The 21,307-nt window shown below is 39.5% G+C and overlaps 2 protein-coding genes across 2 annotated transcripts; both read left to right on the top strand.

Moving 5' to 3' along the window:
* The first annotated feature begins 14,928 nt into the window (after positions 1–14,928).
* LOC129777505 (transmembrane protein 68-like) lies at positions 14,929–16,762 on the top strand. Its single transcript, XM_055783799.1, has 5 exons — positions 14,929–15,419; positions 15,497–15,635; positions 15,700–15,803; positions 15,864–16,225; positions 16,278–16,762. Exons 1-5 carry the CDS (start codon positions 15,344–15,346, stop codon positions 16,584–16,586), a joined length of 990 nt encoding a protein of 329 aa, XP_055639774.1. The 5' UTR covers positions 14,929–15,343; the 3' UTR covers positions 16,587–16,762.
* A 3,276-nt stretch (positions 16,763–20,038) lies between these two features.
* LOC129774063 (transmembrane protein 68-like) lies at positions 20,039–20,983 on the top strand. Its single transcript, XM_055777759.1, has 3 exons — positions 20,039–20,059; positions 20,140–20,484; positions 20,534–20,983. The coding sequence occupies exons 1-3, from the start codon at positions 20,039–20,041 to the stop codon at positions 20,981–20,983; spliced, it is 816 nt and encodes a 271-aa protein (XP_055633734.1).
* Positions 20,984–21,307: the final 324 nt, after the last annotated feature.

The raw sequence follows: 21,307 nt of genomic DNA, 5'->3' as shown, positions 1-21,307 counted from the left end.
TCAATTAAACTCTTTCACATGAATATATTTTGAAAATTCCCAAAGGAACTGGCAGATTATTTTCAGTAACGATTAGATATTTCCACATTTTCATCGATACTGGAAGCCCACCAGTGGTTAATGCCAACTCGATAACCACCTGTTAATAGCACTTGATTGAAATATATTTGGTCACAGTGTTACATGGATAGAAAACATTCAAATAAACTCTTTCACATGATTATTTTCCAGCAATGATTAGATCTTTCCGGAACATTCTCGATGCTGAATGGCATCCTAACGGAAAGAGTTCTGCGCGTGTATGTGTCGATCCTTCGCCGTCCACCTCCTCCAGCACGTTAGGCAACGATGTTGTCTTGTCGATGTCCTCACGAAAAATGAATGTGTCCCACCACCAGAATATCGCTTAAGTATGCTTTTTGTGTGTGATTGAATCGAGAGAAGGTGTGGTTTACGATGGCAATTTGGAAGGCAAACTAGAGGGGAATGAACTCTCTGAGCTCGGAACTTTCGGCGACTGAGCAATAATCGATTGCGGGCGCATACAATATTGGATACGGAAATATCCTACTGATGGGGAAGAATAATCTTCAGAAGCTATCCTGTTAATTGCGATTGATTGAAAAATCACAAAACCAAATGTATTTGGTCACAGTGTTACATGGATAGAAAACATTCAAATAAACTCTTTAACATGAATATATTTTGAAAATTCCCAAAGGAACTGGCAGATTATTTTCAGTAACGATTAGATATTTTCACATTTTCCTCGATACTGGAAGCCCACCAGTGGTTAATACCAACTCGATAACCACCTGTTAATAGCACTTGTTTGAAACATATTTGGTCACAGTGTTACATGGATAGAAAACATTCAATTAAACTCTTTCACATGAATATATTTTGAAAATTCCCAAAGGAACTGGCAGATTATTTTCCAGCAATGATTAGATCTTTCCGGAACTTTCTCGATTCTGAATGGCATCCTAACGGAAAGAGTTCTGCGCGTGTATGTGTCGATCCTTCGCCGTCCACCTCCTCCAGCACGTTAGGCAACGATGTTGTCTTGTCGATGTCCTCACGAAAAATGAATGTGTCCCACCACCAGAATATCGCTTAAGTATGCTTTTTGTGTGTGATTGAATCGAGAGAAGGTGTGGTTTACGATGGCAATTTGGAAGACAAACTAGAGGGGAATGAACTCTCTGAGCTCAGAACATTCGGCGACTGAGCAATAATCGATTGCGGGCGCATACAATATTGGATACGGAAATATCCTACTGATGGGGAAGAATAATCTTCTGAAGCTATCCTGTTAATTGCGATTGATTGAAAAACCACAAAACCAAATCCTCTTTCTTTGTGTGGACACCGACTGGACAACATCGTTGCTGGACGAGCTGGACGGCGAGGGATCGAGTGCCTTTCTCAAGGCAAGAGGGCGGAGGTGGTAGCGCTGGAGTAGAATTGAGTAGAGTTTTCAAAGGGCCTTTCTCAAGGCTAGAGACGAATGAACTGCAAAAGTTTAAAGTCTCTATAATACAATACCTTCCTTCCTTCCTACAAAACCAAATGTATTTGGTCACAGTGTTACATGGATAGAAAACATTCAATAAACTCTTTCACATGAATATATTTTGAAAATTCCCAAAGGAACTGGCAGATTATTTTCCGTAACGATTAGATATTTCCACATTTTCCTCGATACTGGAAGCCCACCAGTGGTTAATGCCAACTCGATAACCACCTGTTAATAGCACTTGATTGAAACATATTTGGTCACAGTGTTACATGGATAGAAAACATTCAATTAAACTCTTTCACATGAATATATTTTGAAAATTCCCAGAGGAACTGGCAGATTATTTTCAGTAACGATTAGTTATTTCCACATTTTCCTCGATACTGGAAGCCCACCAGTGGTTAATGCCAACTCGATAACCACCTGTTAATAGCACTTGATTGAAACATATTTGGTCACAGTGTAACATGGATAGAAAACATTCAATTAAACTCTTTCACATGAATATATTTTGAAAATTCCCAAAGGAACTGGCAGATTATTTTCAGTAACGATTAGATATTTCCACATTTTCCTCGATACTGGAAGCCCACCAGTGGTTAATGCCAACTCGATAACCACCTGTTAATAGCACTTGATTGAAACATATTTGGTCACAGTGTAACATGGATAGAAAACATTCAATTAAACTCATTCACATGAATATATTTTGAAAATTCCCAGAGGAACTGGCAGATTATTTTCAGTAACGATTAGATATTTCCACATTTTCCTCGATACTGGAAGCCCACCAGTGGTTAATGCCAACTCGATAACCACCTGTTAATAGCCGCGCGTGTATGTGTGTGTAGCGATGTCTTCCCAGGGAACCGTTTGTGGCATCACTCTCCTCCTGATAGATTCCCTTCTGGCCTAGGGTGCACAAACAGGCTCTTGGTGACACCGTTCATACGCGCTTTCATGATAAATAAAGAGCTTCACCGCAACAGCGACAACATGCTCCAATCGCTGTTCAATTAGAACTGAGTGGATTTCCGAGCGCCGCTCGCTTATATACCGATTGGTGATTTCAATAGCCTGTTTTGAAAGCAATTTTAAGACTATTGAAACAAGTTTTTGGATCAAAAAGTAACAAGTATATAACGCGTAGACATTTTATCTTTCGAATGAAGTGTTTATCATACCATTTCGTTCAGTTGTTTAGGAGCTATTAACGCTCAAAATCTCGGTCTCCGGCGTAACGCTTTCGTTTTCGAAACTTTGATTTTACACCCCGGTATAGAAATGAAAGACGTAGTCCTACGTCAAAACGTGAGCTATTTTCTGATTTGGCACCCTTAATGAAAGACGTAGTTCTACGTCAATTATGAAACAACAAATTTCAAAACCAAGGTGCCTGGGGAAATCAGCGTTGCAAATACATGCAAAAGTGGGGAACTTTTGTTCCTACCGAAATGTGTTCCCTAAAGTGGCCCTTACGCGATCAGTTGCATTGATATTATCAGTGATGGCAATACTAGCAAGACACACTCCATTCGGCATTATCATTATTCTTCAACCCTACAGGATCATTTTTATTGCTTTGAGGAATGCAGCAACTGTAGCCTTCATAGTCGTAAGAGAAATAAACACATTTTCGAAATGAAAATTATCGTATCAAATAAACATCCACATCAATAATTTGAAAGGTTTTCTGCAAACAATAAAAAAATCTAGAACGAAACTTGTTCCTAATAATGGTTTCTAATTATAATTTCAACAATTTGATCTGTTTAGAACAATATGTTATGAGCATTCGAAACCCATTTTGAAATTCTTTTTATTGATCTATTAACAATTTAAAACTATATTTTTGAAGAGTAATCTCAACAGCTTATGCTTGATTCATTACCATTTAACATCTTCGTAGATGTCGACACCGTATCACCGTTTGCCTCATTATTGCCCATCATATCAATTTTGTCAACCTTACACGATCGTTGTTATTGTCATTCTGATGAAGTAATGTCATTTTTATTCATCGTGTAAGGGATCCTTAAGGGGAAGTTTACATTGGCTCGGAGTACGCACGAAAATTTGATTGTACGAATAGAAACAAACAATTTTGTTCGATAGAAGCTGACGAATTCGAACGAACCAAGGGGGAAGCAATGTAACCACACCAATACAACTCAATGTGGTTGTTTACTTTCACTATTGCATACAATTCGTACGACCACTTTTCCAGGGGTATGACTAAAACGTCAAATCCCTCATATTGCCAATGTACCCAATATTGCTGCGGTTTACTGACATTTTGGTTCTGACAATAACTGCTGTTTACAACACGGTCCGGTTATATAGTTGAATAGTGGTTAACTTTAAACTCCATGTTGAATCTAAACACCTCCATGTGAAACCGAAATTTGAAAATCGCTTATGCAGTTAGAAATAAAGCCGCGCAATTTCCGCGATTTCAACGATTTCAATCCCCGCAAATGGTATGTTGGTAAACAAATGACGCCATATTGATTTTGACTTTGGGTAGCCTATATTCAATTGATGTCTAACCCCTGCACTTTTCTGCATCCAGTGTCACCGCCGCCTAATACTGACTACTAAAAGCATGGGGAAATCGGCATTGCAAATATTCGCAAGTCGGGGGCATTTTTGTATTCAAAGTAAGGTGAGTGATACGATAAATTCTAGCTGATAAAATTTAAATTTGGAACTTTTATGTTGGTTGCTTCGTGCAATTTGGTGTCAATGACTGATTATGCATTGTACAAGGTTTAGCACAAGTGTAAAGGTGACCGTACACTGTTTGCCCGGAGGTCAAATATTTGATATTTTTTGACAGATAAGGTTTGATTTGATATTTGTACAAACACTATTTTGTTTGCCACTCTTCAATTTTCAACAGTGGTAAACAATTTCAAACACCGAACATGGAAAAAATCCGCTGAAATATTCAAGGTAACCTAACCATGTACCGACAGGTTCGAAGAACAAACTGAAAAAATATTTTAGACATCCAATAATTGAATATTTGCTTGTCGTGTTTTGTGTAGAATATATTTGATCAGTACACGTTGACCAAATTTTATCTGTCAAAAAGAGTCAAATATTTGGCTTCGGTCAAACAGTGTATGCGCACCCTAAGTGTTAAATTGTACAGAGTCTTTCAGATTAAACGCTCACGCAAACAAATCGAATAGCTCCTTACAAAAAATTCTCGCTCGAGAACGGATCGCCCGTTTTAAGCTGCACTGTTCATCTTCACCCAAGGTAAGTTCAGGCGGCGAGAAAAATGGAAAAGTGGAGGAATATTCGATGTTTCTCGTGTTTTTAATGCTATTTTTAAGATATTGACATTTTGACATTTTCTCTTCTGTGTGAAATGAGTACCATTTCGTTGATCCGGAGCAGAATTATTAACGCTTGAAGAAGGAATTGATTCTTCCACGGAATTACACAACAAAAATAATATCCCTCCCTGACAATTGGAAACGACATTCATCGTCGACAACGCCAAGTAATCGGACGTAAGTGCTCTCTATCCCGTTACCGTAATCGAGTACCACGAATATCGAGTACCGTTAGTTTTTTTTCCCCGCCCTGGGTTTTTTTTTCGCCGCGCATCTATCTCATCGTGGATAAAGTGGATAAACATCAGTGAGAGAAGAAAAGTTAGCAGAAAAGAAAAGGCAGGCAAAGTGGCTGGCTTTCGATTTTCGTCGAACCAGCGCCATTACGGGCATCGATGGTCAATCGCACACTAATTGGTATTGGTGTGACCCGCCGTTCGTTAGTGTGAAGAAGCGTTCCAGACTACTCCTTGGTGGTGTGTGATACACTATCTCGTTTGTGCCGAGCACATAGCACGCGATCGGGTGATCGCTGAGTACAGCAGCACCGGTGTGTGCAATTAGGTATTTTTAGAAATAAATATATTTTAAGATTTGATAGAAATAAGATTTCAATAAAATATAATAATAATATTTCATATAATTGCCGACTATGGCAAATAGAGAGGGATCTCATCGTATGGAGATCTCTTACAATGAAAATATTGAGACTCCCTCGGTTGGCCAGAAAGGGCCGGAAAGTCGCTAAAACGCGTAACAGAAGATGTATCTTCTGAAGAAGATTCAACCAACACTAAAAAGCCCCTCTCCAAGAAATCCGCAAATCTTTCCTCTCAATCGCTTCACCCTCCTGTTTCCACTCAACCTTCGACCTCGCATTCCTCATCTGTTGTCTCCGATCCCCCTCAACCATCCACTTCCTCTCCCCCTTCTAACGACACCGTTCCCGCGGTCCTCGTCTTCCCTTTCTGTTGTGTCCTCTCCCCGGGTCAAGGTTTATCCAGAAGATGCACCTGGAACTGGTCCCTGGGTTGTTTTCTTCCGGCCCAAACCAAACGGAAAAGCGCTGAATGTTATTCAGATCACGAAAGATCTGACAAGATACTCCTCCGTGACCGAAGTTTTGAAAGTTAGACCGAAAAAACTGCGTGTTATCGTGGGTGATCGGAAACATGCAAACGATATTGTGATCGACCAGAGGTTCACCCTGGAGTATCGTGTCTACGTGCCATCCCATGACGTAGAAATCTCGGGGGTGGTAACTGAAACGGGTCTGACGTGTAAAATGATACAAAAAGGATTTGGAAAATTTAAAAGACTCCCTTTGGTGAGTGTTAAAATCTTGGACTGCCGCCAACTAGGGAAAGTCTCCCAAGAAGGGGGAGAGACTAAATTCACGCCGTCCGACTCGTTTCGAGTAACTTTTGCTGGTTCCGCCCTCCCTGACTACGTCATGGTGGATAAATTGAGGCTGCCTTTGCGACTCTTCGTGCCAAAGCCCATGACTTGCCAAAAATGCAAGTCAGTTGGTCACACTTCAGCTTATTGTGCCAACAAGGAGCGCTGTGCCACTTGCGGAGAGCAACATGAGGGGAAATCCTGCAATGCGACTGAGCATAAATGTTCATATTGCGGGGGATCTCGACATGAGCTCTCAGCTTGTGAAACTTACAAGAGTCGCTGGGAGAAACAGAAGCGCTCTGGCCCAACAACAGCAACAAACAATCTCCACACACAATGTTTTCTCTACGTTGCCAGTTGATGAAATGAAAGCGGACACAGCTAGCGGGGGCACACCGTTTATTTTCGAAGGGAATCCCCGGCGCAAAAATGTGACCACTCCCAAATTTCAAGGACAAGTTCCCCCGGTGATACCCCCTGTTAGTTTGCCCAAAAAATCGAGTGCAGCGGACAAGCAAAATCAGGTTCCTCCTGGCTTCCGTGGGAATAGTTCACCCTCGAACGACCCAGCACTCGAGGGGACATCAAAAACCCCATCTGTCCCTGTTTTTCCGTCCAGCTCAACTTCCCAATCGGGATTTATAAAGTTGACTGACCTTGTGGATCAAATCTTCACGTGTTTTAATGTCTCCGACTCCATCAGAACCATTGTCATCTCAATGCTTCCAGTATTAAAGACAATTTTGCAACAATTGATGCAAACATGGCCCCTCCTTGCAATGATTATCTCTCTTGATGTCTAATTCAAATAGAGAGGTCGGAGGTATCATTGTTTCACAGTGGAATTGTCGTAGTCTTATCCCTAAATTGGATACATTCAAATTTTTGATTCATAAGTTCAATTGTGATGTTTTCGCTCTGTCCGAAACTTGGCTTTCTTCGCGAGATGATCTCTCTTTCCACGATTTTAATATTATACGCTTAGACCGTGATGACAGATACGGAGGGGTGCTACTGGGGATCAATAAGTGCCACTCATTTTTTCGAATTGACCTTCCACCTATTGGAGGGATCGAAGCTGTTGCTTGTCATGCAAACATCAGAGGCAAAGACCTCTGTATTGTCAGCTTGTATTGGCCTCCGAGAGCTGCGGTTAGCCGCAAGCAACTTGTTGACATGTGCTCACTCCTTCCTGAGCCACGATTGATCTTGGGAGATTTCAACTCTCATGGAACTGCCTGGAGGGAACAGTACGACGACAATCGTTCATTGTTGATATATGACCTTTGTAGCAGCTTCAATATGACCGTTTTGAATACTGGGGAAACAACACGTGTACCTAAACCTTCTGCTAACCCAAGTGCTCTTGACCTCTCGCTTTGCTCGAATTCACTATCGTTAGATTGCATGTGGAATGTAATCCAGGACCCCAACGGTAGTGATCACTTGCCAATCAAAATTTCCATCACCATTGGGTCGAATTTTTCTGAATCTATAAACATGGCATATGACCTCACAAGACACATTGACTGGAAAAAATATACGGACGCGATTGCTCTAGCCATCAATTCCAGAGATGGTTTACCTCCATTGGAGGAGTATAACTTCCTTTCTCGTTTGATCTATGACAGCGCGGTTCGCGCTCAAACGAAACCCATCCCAGGTTCCACTATTCGTCGAAGGCCTCCCAATCCATGGTGGGATAGCGAATGTTCCAAGCTTTTTGTAGAAAAATCGAATGTATTTAAAGCTTTTCGGAAACGTGGAACCCCTGAAAATTTTCGAACGTATTTATCCCTTGAGAACCAGTTCAAAAATTTGATCAAAAGGAAAACACGTGCTTATTGGCGAAATTTCGTGGGAGGTTTGTCACGAGAAACGTCAATGAAAAAATTATGGAAAGTGGCTCGAAACATGAGAAATCGCTCTTCAACGAATGAAAGCGAAGAATATTCACATCGATGGATTTTTAATTTTGCACGGAAGGTTTGTCCTGATTCCGCTCCTGTGCAAAAAATAGTTCGAGATATACCACAAGATAGGTGCGATCTTGATTCCGAGTTTTCGATGGTAGAATTCTCTCTTGCTCTCCTTTCTTGTAACAATTCTGCTCCGGGATCGGATGGAATTAAGTTCAACTTGCTGAAAAACCTCCCTGATGTGGCGAAACATCGCTTGTTGAATTTATTCAATCGGTTTCTGGAGCATAATATTGTTCCAGATGATTGGAGACAAGTACGAGTTATAGCTATTCAAAAACCCGGAAAACCCGCGTCCGACTTCAATTCGTACCGCCCAATAGCAATGCTGTCTTGTATACGGAAATTGTTGGAGAAAATGATCTTGTTTCGCCTTGATCGATGGGTTGAAACGAATGGCCTACTCTCAGATACACAATATGGGTTCCGCATGGGCAAGGGGACGAATGATTGTCTTGCGTTGCTTTCTTCAGAAATTCAATTGGCTTACGCCGAAAAAAAACAAATGGCTTCAGTATTCTTGGACATAAAGGGGGCCTTTGATTCTGTTTCAATAGAGGTTTTGTCAGACAAATTACACTCTCGGGGTCTGCCGCCTCTATTGAATAATATGTTATATAACTTGCTTTGTGAGAAGCATTTGAACTTTTCTCACGGAGATTCGGCAGTAAGTCAGTTCTCTTACATGGGCCTCCCCCAGGGCTTATGTTTAAGCCCCCTTTTGTACAACTTCTATGTAAGCGACATCGACAATTGCCTTACACAAAATTGCAGCCTAAGACAACTTGCAGATGATGGAGTGGTGTCTGTCGTAGGATCAAACGAATCCGACCTGCAAGGACCCTTACAAGATTCTTTGAACAATTTTTCAACCTGGGCCATTGGGCTAGGGATCGAATTCTCCACGGAGAAAACAGAGATGGTGGTTTTTTCTAGGAAGCATAGACCAGCAAAACCAAAGCTTCAACTTTTGGGTAAACCGATCACTCATGCTATGTCATTCAAGTATCTTGGGGTCTGGTTCGACTCCAAATGTACTTGGGGGGTCCATATTAGGTATCTGAGTAAAAAATGTCAACAAAGAATAAACTTTCTCCGTACAATTACCGGCACCTGGTGGGGAGCCCATCCCGAAGATCTTATAATGTAATGTCAGCTGATCGAGCTGAATTTTCGCTCCGGATTCATGAGTTCATATCATGAATTCATCTCCATGCAGGTTGATCCTTCTTCTTATACTCCCAACCGTGTTTGTTTTCCTGACTACATCAATTCCTCTGTGCATTTTGATCTGTTCATGAAGGAGAAAATCCATGATATTTCAGATTATCTTCTATCGGGGATCGTTCCTACGATCTTCAATGCAAAGTATGGGCGTATCAATTGTGATAATATGTACTTTACTGATGGGTCCACTATAAACGAGTCCACAGGATTTGGAGTGTTCAACGAACTTTTTAGCACCTCCCACTGTCTTCAGAATCCTTGCTCAGTGTATATTGCTGAATTGGCAGCAATACACTGGGCGCTGGACAGCGTCGCCTCACGACCTGTTGAACACTATTACATTGTAACGGATAGTCTTAGCTCTGTCGAAGCTATCCGTTCAGTGAGGCCGGAAAAGCACTCGCCGTACTTCCTTGAGAGAATACGAGAAATATTGAGTGCTTTATCCAGACGCTGTTATGTCATTACCTTTGTCTGGGTCCCTTCACATTGCTCAATCCCGGGTAACGAGAGGGCTGACTCATTAGCAAAGGTTCGTGCAATTGAAGGCGACATTTATCAGCATCAAATCGCCTTCAATGAATTTTATTCTTCAGTCCGTAAAAATACCATCGCAAACTGGCAACGTAAGTGGAACGAAGATGAATTGGGTCGGTGGTTTCACTCGATTATCCCTAAGGTTAGCCTCAAACCATGGTTCAAAAGTCTGGACTTGAGTTAGGACTTTATTCGCACCTTCTCCCGACTCATGTCCAATCACTGTTCGTTAGACGCGTTACTCTTTCGTTTCAATCTGGCCGGTAGCAATCTCTGCATTTATGGCCGAGGTTACCACGACATCGAACACGTTGTTTGGTCGTGTGAGGTGTATCTTGTTGCCAGATCGAATTTAGAAAACTCCCTTCGGGCTAGAGGAAGGCAGCCCAATGTGCCGGTGAGAGATGTGTTGGCTCGGTTAGACCTTGATTACATGTCCCAAATATATGTTTTCCTTAAAGCTATCGATGTTCGTGTGTGATTATCCTTATATCCTTATACCCTGCTTTTCTTCCTTTACGAGTAATTGGTCCCCTTGCTTTAATCAGGAGAACAAGTTGAAATGTGAATTCACAATAGATATACGAATAGATTTAAGAATTGAGTGTGTGTGATTATTAACATTGTAATAATTTCCTTATATCCCATCCTTTTCCTGAAAAATTATGTCACCCTTCTAAACTCGAGTCCACCGCGAGTAATCGGTTTCCCACATTACTAACCATAGATTTAAGAAAATTGTTTGTATATATATAGTTTTAATAACATATTTAAGAATTCGGCTCCTTTATGTAAGTGAGCCTGTAAAAATAAACGAATTAAAAAAAAATTGGAAACGACGATCGATTTTGACATACAAATACAAATACGTATACAAATACAAATAATTTTATAATGCTGCTTTCATCAATATGATTTATTCGATTTGGTGAAATTTCCACTACACCATATCAGATACTTCGCATTCTTCACTATCAAATTCGTAATGGCACCCATCGGTATTGAATTCTCATCGATATCTTGATTTTCGCTTATTGCTCCGTTCGGTTCGGCTGCAGAAACGAAATGGAATTGGGAAAGAAAAGCATAATGCATTGGCGTGTGAACGTGACCTTTCTCGACTCACATCGTAATAACAATTGAATGGATTTCAGAGCGGGCGCCAGCTCATATACGGATTTGTGTGATTTCAAAGCCCTGTTTTCAAAGCATTTTTTTGACATAGGGGGGTTACTCTACAAAAATGTACTCACTGTACTGTACGCATATTACTCAAAATCGTCATTGCGACATATATTGTGTTATACAGTAATTTGCATTTAATGCGACATGCCGAGGTACCACTCAGTGCCGCATTGGAGACGATTTTGACCTGTAATTGGACATTTTCGACGAGTGGTATAGTGTCGACGACTGGTGGCAACTTTCAATGTGGGGCCATAATTTGGGCCCCGAACTCGATTTTTATAAAAATATTCAATTAGAGGTAAAATGTCTAATTAAACGTGTCGCATTACAGGTCTGTTCAATTAGCAAAATGTTGCATTAAATGAAACTTAATGTATACCATTAGACAGGAAATTTACCCAGCAATTCCTTGAAACACGAACAGAAAATACAGTAAAAAAGTTAAACAATTTGACGATTAAAATTAAAAACTCGCTTTCCTCCCCGACGCAACGAGCATTTTTTTGCCTGCAATTCGGAGTTAGCACACAATGTGAGTCAAAGCGTATCACGAGTTATTTTCCACTTTTCGGACAAACATACATTCATAACTTGGAAAAATCAATGGAGAGATGATCTTGGAAGATGGTTTTACTGTATTATCCCCAAAGTTCAATCAATTCGGGCTCAATTCACGTCTTTATTGTGTAATTGTGGTACAGGATGTCATAATATCGAGCATGTTGTTTGGTTATGTAGAAAATGCAATGATGAATTTAACTGATTGCTGATTTAGAAGTTCGAAAGATAATGATAGCTTGAGTAGTCGCGATCATAATATTATGTTTCCCATATATGTCTTCTTTAGAAGCCGGCTTCACCTTCTCGAATGCACTTGTCCATTCTGCTTTCTCTTCCCTATACATAAGCAGAACTTAGCACCCAATGAGATCAGTTCACTTCAGCAGCTACACGAACTTCCAAAGAGCGCATTCGTGGCCATAGAGTACTCAATATACATTACCATGCTATAAACTTATTACAACCCCCTACAAACAATATTCCGGATAACGTGGCAACGAAGGAAAAAATGCTATTTTTATCTATAACACATTTCTGTAGTCATAGATGTATTTTTATATTTAAGTAGACTTCAACTATACAGATTTGTGGTTAGAAATGATAAATGATGACTCCTTGCTTTCTTCTGCATAATTGAATAAATGGAAGAAAAGGGTAGTAATGGCTTTAATGGTATTTTAGTGTACATTTTGGAACAGAATGTGGTTCCGTATTCCAACACTTTTTAGCTGTTGAAACAATTGTCAATTGTGATGTTGAATCAATAATTACCAATCATATAACTTTCGGATATTTTGTCTCCCAAAAGGAGCGATTATCATACCACTTCGTTCAGTCGGCAAAGAGGTGTTAACGTTTAAAACCTTGCACTCCAAGCATCATTCTCTACGAAACGCAGCACAACGAAAGCACCTGGATGATTTTTGATTTATATTGACGGAGAAACAGCTGGAATAAGCAAAGCACATTTCGAATTGAATGGAGCCGATCTGGCGTAGTGGTAACATCCATGCCTCTCACGCTAAAGGTCACGAGTTCAATTCTCACTCCCGACATTCTTCCAAAAATGGAAGTTAAAGTGACGAACCAGCCAAATGAATTGAAAGTCACTATAATACAGAAAAAAAAAAAATTTCGAATTGAATGCCAAGACCGGTGGCTCCACAGTGCGCTGGCGGTCCTCAGTTGAATATGACTTTGCTGAGCCCTACCCAGCAAACATTAAATCGCATAACAAGCGTATATATAGCATCATATGCCCTAAAATTTGGTTGGCATATAATGCGCCTAACTGGCATATGCATGCAAAAGTGGAGGCCATATACATACATGGCAAATGCTTACCGAATTTGTTTGGATGAATATGCAACTTTGACCGGCTATAATAGCGATTATGTTGAAATTGAATTGCGATCTAATATGAATATATTCATGAATTGTCAAAGGACCAAATACAACTTTTGCCATACTCATATACGATTTATTACAGACATAGAAAAGAAAAACAAATGGCGCAAAATATTTTCGTGAAATGTTTATTATAGCCTCACGAATTGCCATTTTTATATATGAGTATTCATGTTTGTAAAAATAATAATTGTTTGATTGACTTGTGTTGGGAGTGGAATATGAATGTTTAAAATGGCACAGATTGATGTTTGGTGAAAACTGCTCCGATGTGGGTTCGAACTCCGGTCGTCTGGATTATCATCCACCAGCTATCTCGCGCGGCTATCTGAAGCTATCTGAATTCAATTCAACAGCGGTCAAAAGTGCATCAGCATTTTATTGACATTTCAATATGATGTAATATGTTCTTTCTTCTTCTTCTTCAATGGCACTAACGTTCCTAGAGGAACTTCGCCGTCTCAACGTAGTATTACTTGCGTCATTTTTATTAGTACTTAGTTGAGATTTCTATGCCAAATAACACACCTTGAATGCATTCTGAGTGGCAAGCTCTAGAATACGCGTGATCACAGTGCAAGTCGGAGGAAATTTCTTTGACGAAAAATTCCCCCGACCAGAACGGGAATCGAACCCGAACACCCGGCATGTTAGTTGTGACGCTAACCACTCGGCCAAGGGAGCACAATAATATGTTCTTTATTAGGATCTAATATGATTTACTGTTTCATGATTTTCTTCAGCATGCAACACGATTTACTACAGTACTGAATCGATTTAAATTATACGCTTATACGACACACAAACTGCATCAGCGTAATATACGCATATGATGCGGATTAAATATATTTTACGACATTGTACATCATAAAATTGATGTTTATTATACCGAATTGCGACTTAATTTGATAATAGTATTTAAAATCGAGTTTTTACATTTAATGCGATTTCAAATATACACGATACATACTTTGATTGATATTATATGCGATTATGATTTATTCGGATTTCTTGTAAGACTTGGCACGTGCAAAATTATACGATTTAATGTTTGCTGGGTACATAGAATCCTTATTCGATATGGAAAAGAACATTTTCACTCATAGTTTTTATTTCCAAAGTGTGTACAATCCTCTTCACATTATCTGGTTGCCATTATCATTCCGTCAACGCGATTTGATGAAAATATGAGACGAGATTTGACAACTGGGCTCTTACTTGTTCTTCGACCAAGCGTGAATAACAGGGATGCAGAACCACGTGAAACGTTTTCAAATTGATATGAGTTGTCTGAAGATTATTTTTCCACGCCCGTGACATATTTTTGTCGTATCATACCTTCTCTGAATGTGTAGTTACATTTGGTTGATGTTGTACGAAATTATCACTAAACAGCAACTGGTCCAGAATTGACCCCTCTATTGTGTGCTTTCGTCTCAGATGGAAATGAATGAATAAATCACATGCTTTATTTAGCGCAATTATTGCAAGAACTAAACATATAACAACAATATGTTTGATTGATGTTGAACCAATAACTTTTTTCAAAGAAAGTATGAATGTATATGGTTCAAATTGACTAATTAATTAACATCATTTACTCAAAAAATTGTCACATGCACTATTTTGTTACCATGTTACCAGTATTTGAGCGATCATCTTTGCGTGCACCCCTCGTGTGTTCGAATGATTTTGACATCGATGATTTTGCAAACCCATTTTGACAATCATCTGATGTGTTCTCTGCTGTTTACATTCCGCACACAAACACCAATCAGCCGTGACACGATTGTTGCGCAAAGTTCAACAGCAGAACTCAGCGACAGATCACAGCAGACGTATACAGGAGTAGATTGTACCATTCGGAACAAAACAGTAATTTTATTTCGGTGTTCTGTTAAAATAAAGAAAGAATGCTTGCATGTTTTTTAATTTTGAGTTAAACTCCGAGTTTTCTTTGTGCAGTGATCGGCGAGCGTTTTGAGTTTGTGAATTATTTTGTAACGATGCCCTATTTTGCATCCGTGTTAAAACCCAACGAATACTAGAAACGAATTGTGAATTAATATTATATTAGCGGGCACATTTGCTACTGGAAATAATAAATCTCCCGTCTGTACTGTGGAGTTAGGATTAGAAGGATTCCATTGACGGTGCATACTTATTCGCACGTAATGGGCACTGTCGCGGATGATTTAATACCACTAAACAATGAAACGATTAAAAACTCGACGTTTTTCAGTTACATAGGTATGAACAATTAAACCAATTAAACCGTGAGATCAATGGGTCAATCTATCATTTCAACGGCTTTATTTTGGTCCTAGGTCAATATGTAGATTTAGACTATTCCATATGGCTGTCCCGATTATTAACTCCACTGCTGATGACATTTATATTGCCATCCGTTTTTGTGCTGCTGATATATTTTTCAATTTCGTTACTTTACGTGTACAAATTACACAGGTAGGTTGAACTAAATTAACTCAATAAGCAAACGTAACATTAATCTTTTTCAATATTTCATCAGTCGATTCATTCGGCAAGTTTACAATGATGGCGACTTTGACTTCTGGGATTTTGCTAGGACCCTGGTTGCAGTCGTCTGGGATGCACATGGATGGATCTTTCATGGTAGCTAACACGGTAACATTACAACAATGTTATTGATTCTCCGTTCATAATTCACTGCAGGTTATGAAGTGTGTGGTTTGGAGAATCTTCCCGAAGATGGTCCCGCTCTTATCATTTATTACCATGGCGCTATTCCCATCGATATGTATTATTTGGTGGCCCGTGTATATTTGAAGCGATCTCGGTTGGTGCATACGGTTGGAGATCGCTTTCTAGAGAAATTGCCCGGTTGGCCTTTTCTCGCGCGCGTTATGAAAATAAGCCCTGGAACTGTGCAATCGTGTGCCACCGTTCTGAAGGAGGGTAACATGTTGTCTATTTCACCAGGAGGGGTCTATGAAGCCCAGTTTGGGGATAGTAATTATGAACTACTGTGGAGGCATCGTGTTGGTTTTGCGAAAGTGGCTATCGAATCCAAAGCAGTGAGTATTAAAAGTCGGAATTATTACCATGGCTTGACGCATTTTTTTCTAGCCAATCATTCCGATGTTTACGGAGAACCTTCGGGAAGGCTTCCGCTCAATTGGATTCGCAAAGCGATTGTTCATTCGTCTGTATAATGTGGTGCGTATACCGGTGCGACCAGTTTATGGGGGATTCCCAGTGAAATTCAGAACCCATCTTGGAAAACCTATTCCATATGATCCGAGTTTGACACCTGAAGAGTTGCAAGAAAAGGTTGCGTATGCTGTCGAGGAATTGATCAACAAAAACCAACGGATACCTGGCAGTATACTGCACGGACTGATGGACCGTTTTATAGCGAAGAAAAAGAATGAATGAGTGCTCGAAGCTTAGTGTATCATATCTACGTAAGAAATAGGAGCGATTTGACAAAATAATTGTAACCGTACTTAGAAGTAATTTTAAGCTGTGTAAATGGTGTAATGTTACTGATGTGATTATTTGTTCCAAACAAGTGAAGTAAAACCAGTTCAACCAAAATTTCTATTGAAATAAAATAAACTTTATCTTTGCGAAATTTCGAAATAAAGCGTTTATGTTTTGACTGTATTGAATTCATTTTGTAATAAAAAGCGGTGGATTAGAAATTTCTGAACTCTGCAATGGAAAATTGTGCGATAAGAAAGATAAAACAAAAAAAACAATGCTCAGTTTTGCATTTCAACTGTAAATCGAAAATGCATTTGCAAAAAAAAAACTGTTTTATCAGTACAAAATGCTGATTGATAACGATTATATACATTGCTCAGAGTAAAGGTCCATCAATTTCGGAACAGCGGAGTCAGGTGCCTATCCAAAGATATTTACCATTGGGATACACAAGTTAGGGATCAGTTGCTTGTTTGGTAGTATAACTTCTGACTATTTTTGTCGTATTGATAGTATACCTTATGTTTGAATAGTTGAATAGTTATCGCATGTAAAGAAAATCACAGGACACACGACAGCATAGTTGACGTAGGATTCCGTTAGGCTATCTGTTGCATGCTGATTTTGGATATGTTTGAAAAATTACATCGTTGAGCTCTTTGATAATGATTTGGTGGCCCTGAAAAGGGCCGTTTTGTTTGTTTGTTCACTCCACCAGTGTTTACAACCGAGTAATGATGACAAAAGAATGGTGATTAGTTGTAGGATGGTGCGTATCACGATAGAAGATGCCGAAACGGAAATATATATGATGAAACCCGCTGTCTGTGGCCATTGACGAGATGTCTCTTGTGTTCTGTATGGATTGAATAAAGAAAAAAAACATCAATTAAATTGGACAAAAGTTCCCCCAACTTGCATGTATTTGCAATGCCGATTTTCCCAGGCACCTTGGTTTTGGAGTCTGTGGTTTCATAAAATATACTATATTATTCATTTTCACTGTAATGAATTGTTAGGAAGTGCCCAAAATTGACTTTTTGACTCAAACTCCCGTAAATCTTTCAGAAAATGAAAGAGCAATAATTGTGAGTACAAGAGGAAGCTTGTATCTACGATTTCGACTAATCAGAACGAGGTATTTCCGTTTGGATAACTATTTTTTAGTATTTTTAAATAAATAGTTAGTTTCATGACATATATTATTTTATTCAATCTAGAAAAATGTTATGGAGTGCCGATATCGATTGACGCAAAAATCTCATCAATCCATCGTGAAATGACTGAGCAATAAGTGTTTGATATTGGGCATTTTTCACGATGCGATCGATTTTCGTTTTTCAATTTGTACTCCCACTGTTTCCGGAAGACGTAATCCTTCGTCAATGCACAAAAGGCCGAGTAACCAACCGCGGTAGGATCTTGGTCATATGTTCATACGGAAGGACTATTTGAACATCTGTTCATCATGGAGATGCATCTCAAAACAGCGTTTGTATTGCGATTTGACCCGACAATACCATATAAAATTAGTAGAATGTGCGTAAATAATACTGCATATCGCGATACTAAGATGATCGTTATGCCGATATACCCCAGCAAACATTAAATCGTATAACAAGCGTATATATAACATCATATGCCCTAAATTTTGGTTGGCATATAATGCGCCTAACTGGCATATGCATGCAAAAGTGGAGGCCATATACATACATGGCAAATGCTTACCGAATTAGTTTGGATGACCGACTAAAATAGCGATTATGTTGAAATTGAATTGCGATCTAATATGAATATATTCATGAATTGTCAACGCACCTAATATGACTTTTGCCATACTCATATACGATTTATTACAGACATAGAAAAAAAAATAAATGGAGCAAAATATTTTCGTTTCGTGTTTAAAATGGCAGATATTGATGTTTGGTGAAAACTGATCCGATGTGGGTTCGAACTCCTGTCGTCTGGATTATCATCCACCAGCTATCTCGCGCGGCTATCTGAAATTAAAATTCAACAGCGGTTAAAACTCATACATATGATTTGATACGATATAACCTAATACATTCTATGCAGTAGGATCAGTCATTCCTGGTTTCCGAGCCATATAAGATTTAATTATTTTATTCTTTCGTATGTGTTCAGACATTGCTGTTATGAAATGAAACTTGTCAATGTTAAAGCATTTAATTGACATTTCAATATGATGTAATATGTTCTTTATTAAGAGCTAATCTGATTTACTGTTTCATGATTTTCTTCAGCATGCAACACGATTTACTGAAGTACTGAATCGCTTTCAAATAATCAGAACCACTTCGTTTAGAGTTCCGTGTGTCCATAAAACATCTATCATGCAAATCGTCAACTGCTGGCTTCTATCAAAAATGTTCTATGGCACTGGCTTTTTAGCAGAGTGTTCATAACAAGTCCTACCTCTGCAAGGATGGCCAAATGTGGTCAGCTATTTGAAGGTCTGTGTGGTTACAAAAGATGTACGTTGGCTTAGCCTGAAAGGTCGCGAAGATCTCTCCTTGGTACTGAGAGTCAATCAACTACTACACTCCTTGATCAACTTCAATCTTCCTTCCATAGGTATCTTACCCAGAATTAAAATTAGACCGTGAAACCAATCCCCTCCTAAAATAGATCTTTCCTAACCTTCCCTTTTTTACTGAACCAAGTTTACGGTCGATATTTTTGGTGACCATCACATACTGCCCTTGCGCGAAGGTTATGGCTCTATATGTACTTCGAACGTACCCACGAATGCATTGCCTCGGTTTTAACAGTCACATCAGAAATAAATGCACAGTCGCGAATACGACCGCCAGGCAGTGAAAATGTGCTATTTTAATTCTCCCATTCGTAGTCGTAATCATCTTTTGATTCCGGCTCATTTGATTTTAGTTTGAATATCATCTGACACCCACTGCGAAGGAATAAGAAAGAAAGTGCCTTAACGAACAAATGAAATCGAAAGGTAGGGGTAACATTAAATGAACATCTCAGTAGCGCACAGACAGGAGACAAAGACGGCGTTGAAGAGGACTACAAGAGAATCGCACCCGCATGTACCACTTCCTACGGTGGATGAAGCTAGGGATTCTATTAAACTGCTAAAGAATCGAAAAACAGCTAGTAAAGATGGCTTCGTAGCGGAGCTCTTCAAGGGATGTTTAGCGAAATTTATAGAGTGTATGCATCATTTGATAGCCAGGATCTGGGACACAGAGGAGCTACCCGATGAGTTGAAGGGAGAAGAACAAAAAAGGCGACTGGATTGTGAGAACTACCGTACAATCAAGATTCTGAATGGTGTCTATAAAATTTAGGTCCTCCTTCGCGCTCCATCGCCAATACTAAACAGATTTGTGGGAAGTTATCAGGCCGGATTCATGCCCGGTTACTCAACGACGGCATATCCTCCAAAAGGGCCGACATCTATGGAGGAACTGAAAAGACCGATTCAGACGACAATGAATAATGTACGGCGCAGTGTGCGGGTCTTCCCGAAGATGGTCCCGCTCTTATCATTTATTACCAAGGCGCTATTCCCATCGATATGTATTATTTGGTGGCCCGTGTATATTTGAAGCGATCTCGGTTGGTGCATACGGTTGGAGATCGCTTTCTAGAGAAATTGCCCGGTTGGCCTTTCCTCGCGCGCGTTATGAAAATAGGCCCTGGGACTGTGCAATCGTGTGCCACCGTTCTGAAGGAGGGTAACATGTTGTCTTTTTCACCAGGAGGGGTCTCTGAAGCCCAGTTTGGGGATAGCAATTATGAACTGCTGTGGAGGCATCGTGTTGATTTTGCGAAAGTGGCTATCGAATCCAAAGCAGTGAGTATTAAAAGTCGAAATTATTACCATATGCATCAATTTTTTCTAGCCAATAATTCCGATGTTTACGGAGAACCTTCGGGAAGGCTTCCGCTCAATTGGATTCGCAAATCGATTGTTCATTCGTCTGTGTAATGTGGTGCGTATACCGGTATGGCCAGTTTATGGGGGATTCCCAGTGAAATTCAGAACCCATCTTGGAAAACCTATTCCATATGATCCGAGTTTGACACCTGAAGAGTTGCAAGAAAAGGTTGCGTATGCTGTCGAGGAATTGATCAACAAAAACCAACGGATACCTGGCAGTATACTGCACGGACTGATGGACCGTTTTATAGGAAAGAAGAAGAATGAGTGCTCGGAGCCTAGTGTTTCATATCTACGTAAGAAGGAGGAGCGATTTGACAAAATAATTGTAACCGTACTTAGAAGTTATTTTAAGCTGTGTAAATGGTGTAATGTTACTGATGTGATTATTTGTTCCAAACAAGTGAAGTAAAACCAGTTCAACCAAAATTTCTATTGAAATAAAATAAACTTTATCTTTGCGAAATTTCGAAATAAATCGTTCATGTTTTGACTGTATTGAATTCATTCATTTTGTAATAAAAAGCGGTGGATTAGAAATTTCTGAGCTCTGCAATGGAAAATTGTGCGATAAGAAAGATAAAACAAAAAAAAAACAATGCTTAGTTTTGCATTTCAACTGTAAACCGAAACTGCATTTGCAAAAAAACTGTTTTTATCAGTACAAAATGCTGATTGATAACGATTATATACATTGCTCAGAGTAAAGGTCCATCAACTTCGGAACTGCGAGGTC

This window comes from Toxorhynchites rutilus, chromosome 3 (genome assembly GCF_029784135.1).
Source record: "Toxorhynchites rutilus septentrionalis strain SRP chromosome 3, ASM2978413v1, whole genome shotgun sequence".
Lineage (NCBI taxonomy): Eukaryota > Metazoa > Arthropoda > Insecta > Diptera > Culicidae > Toxorhynchites > Toxorhynchites rutilus.
The sequence above is the reverse complement of the archived record's forward strand: the minus strand, read 5'-3'. Positions and strand labels throughout refer to the sequence as shown.

What these genes read in the sequence shown, in the direction of transcription:
- LOC129777505 (XM_055783799.1), top strand. Translation starts at nt 15,344, where the DNA reads ATGGGCACTGTCGCGGATGATTTAATACCACTAAACAATGAAACGATT. An exon ending in GACGTTTTTCAGTTACATAG is followed by an intron (nt 15,420 to 15,496) that starts GTATGAACAATT and finishes TTTTGGTCCTAG; the next exon opens with GTCAATATGTAGATTTAGAC. An exon ending in TACGTGTACAAATTACACAG is followed by an intron (nt 15,636 to 15,699) that starts GTAGGTTGAACT and finishes ATATTTCATCAG; the next exon opens with TCGATTCATTCGGCAAGTTT.
- LOC129774063 (XM_055777759.1), top strand. Translation starts at nt 20,039, where the DNA reads ATGCCCGGTTACTCAACGACG. An exon ending in TGCCCGGTTACTCAACGACG is followed by an intron (nt 20,060 to 20,139) that starts GCATATCCTCCA and finishes TGTACGGCGCAG; the next exon opens with TGTGCGGGTCTTCCCGAAGA. An exon ending in TGGCTATCGAATCCAAAGCA is followed by an intron (nt 20,485 to 20,533) that starts GTGAGTATTAAA and finishes AATTTTTTCTAG; the next exon opens with CCAATAATTCCGATGTTTAC.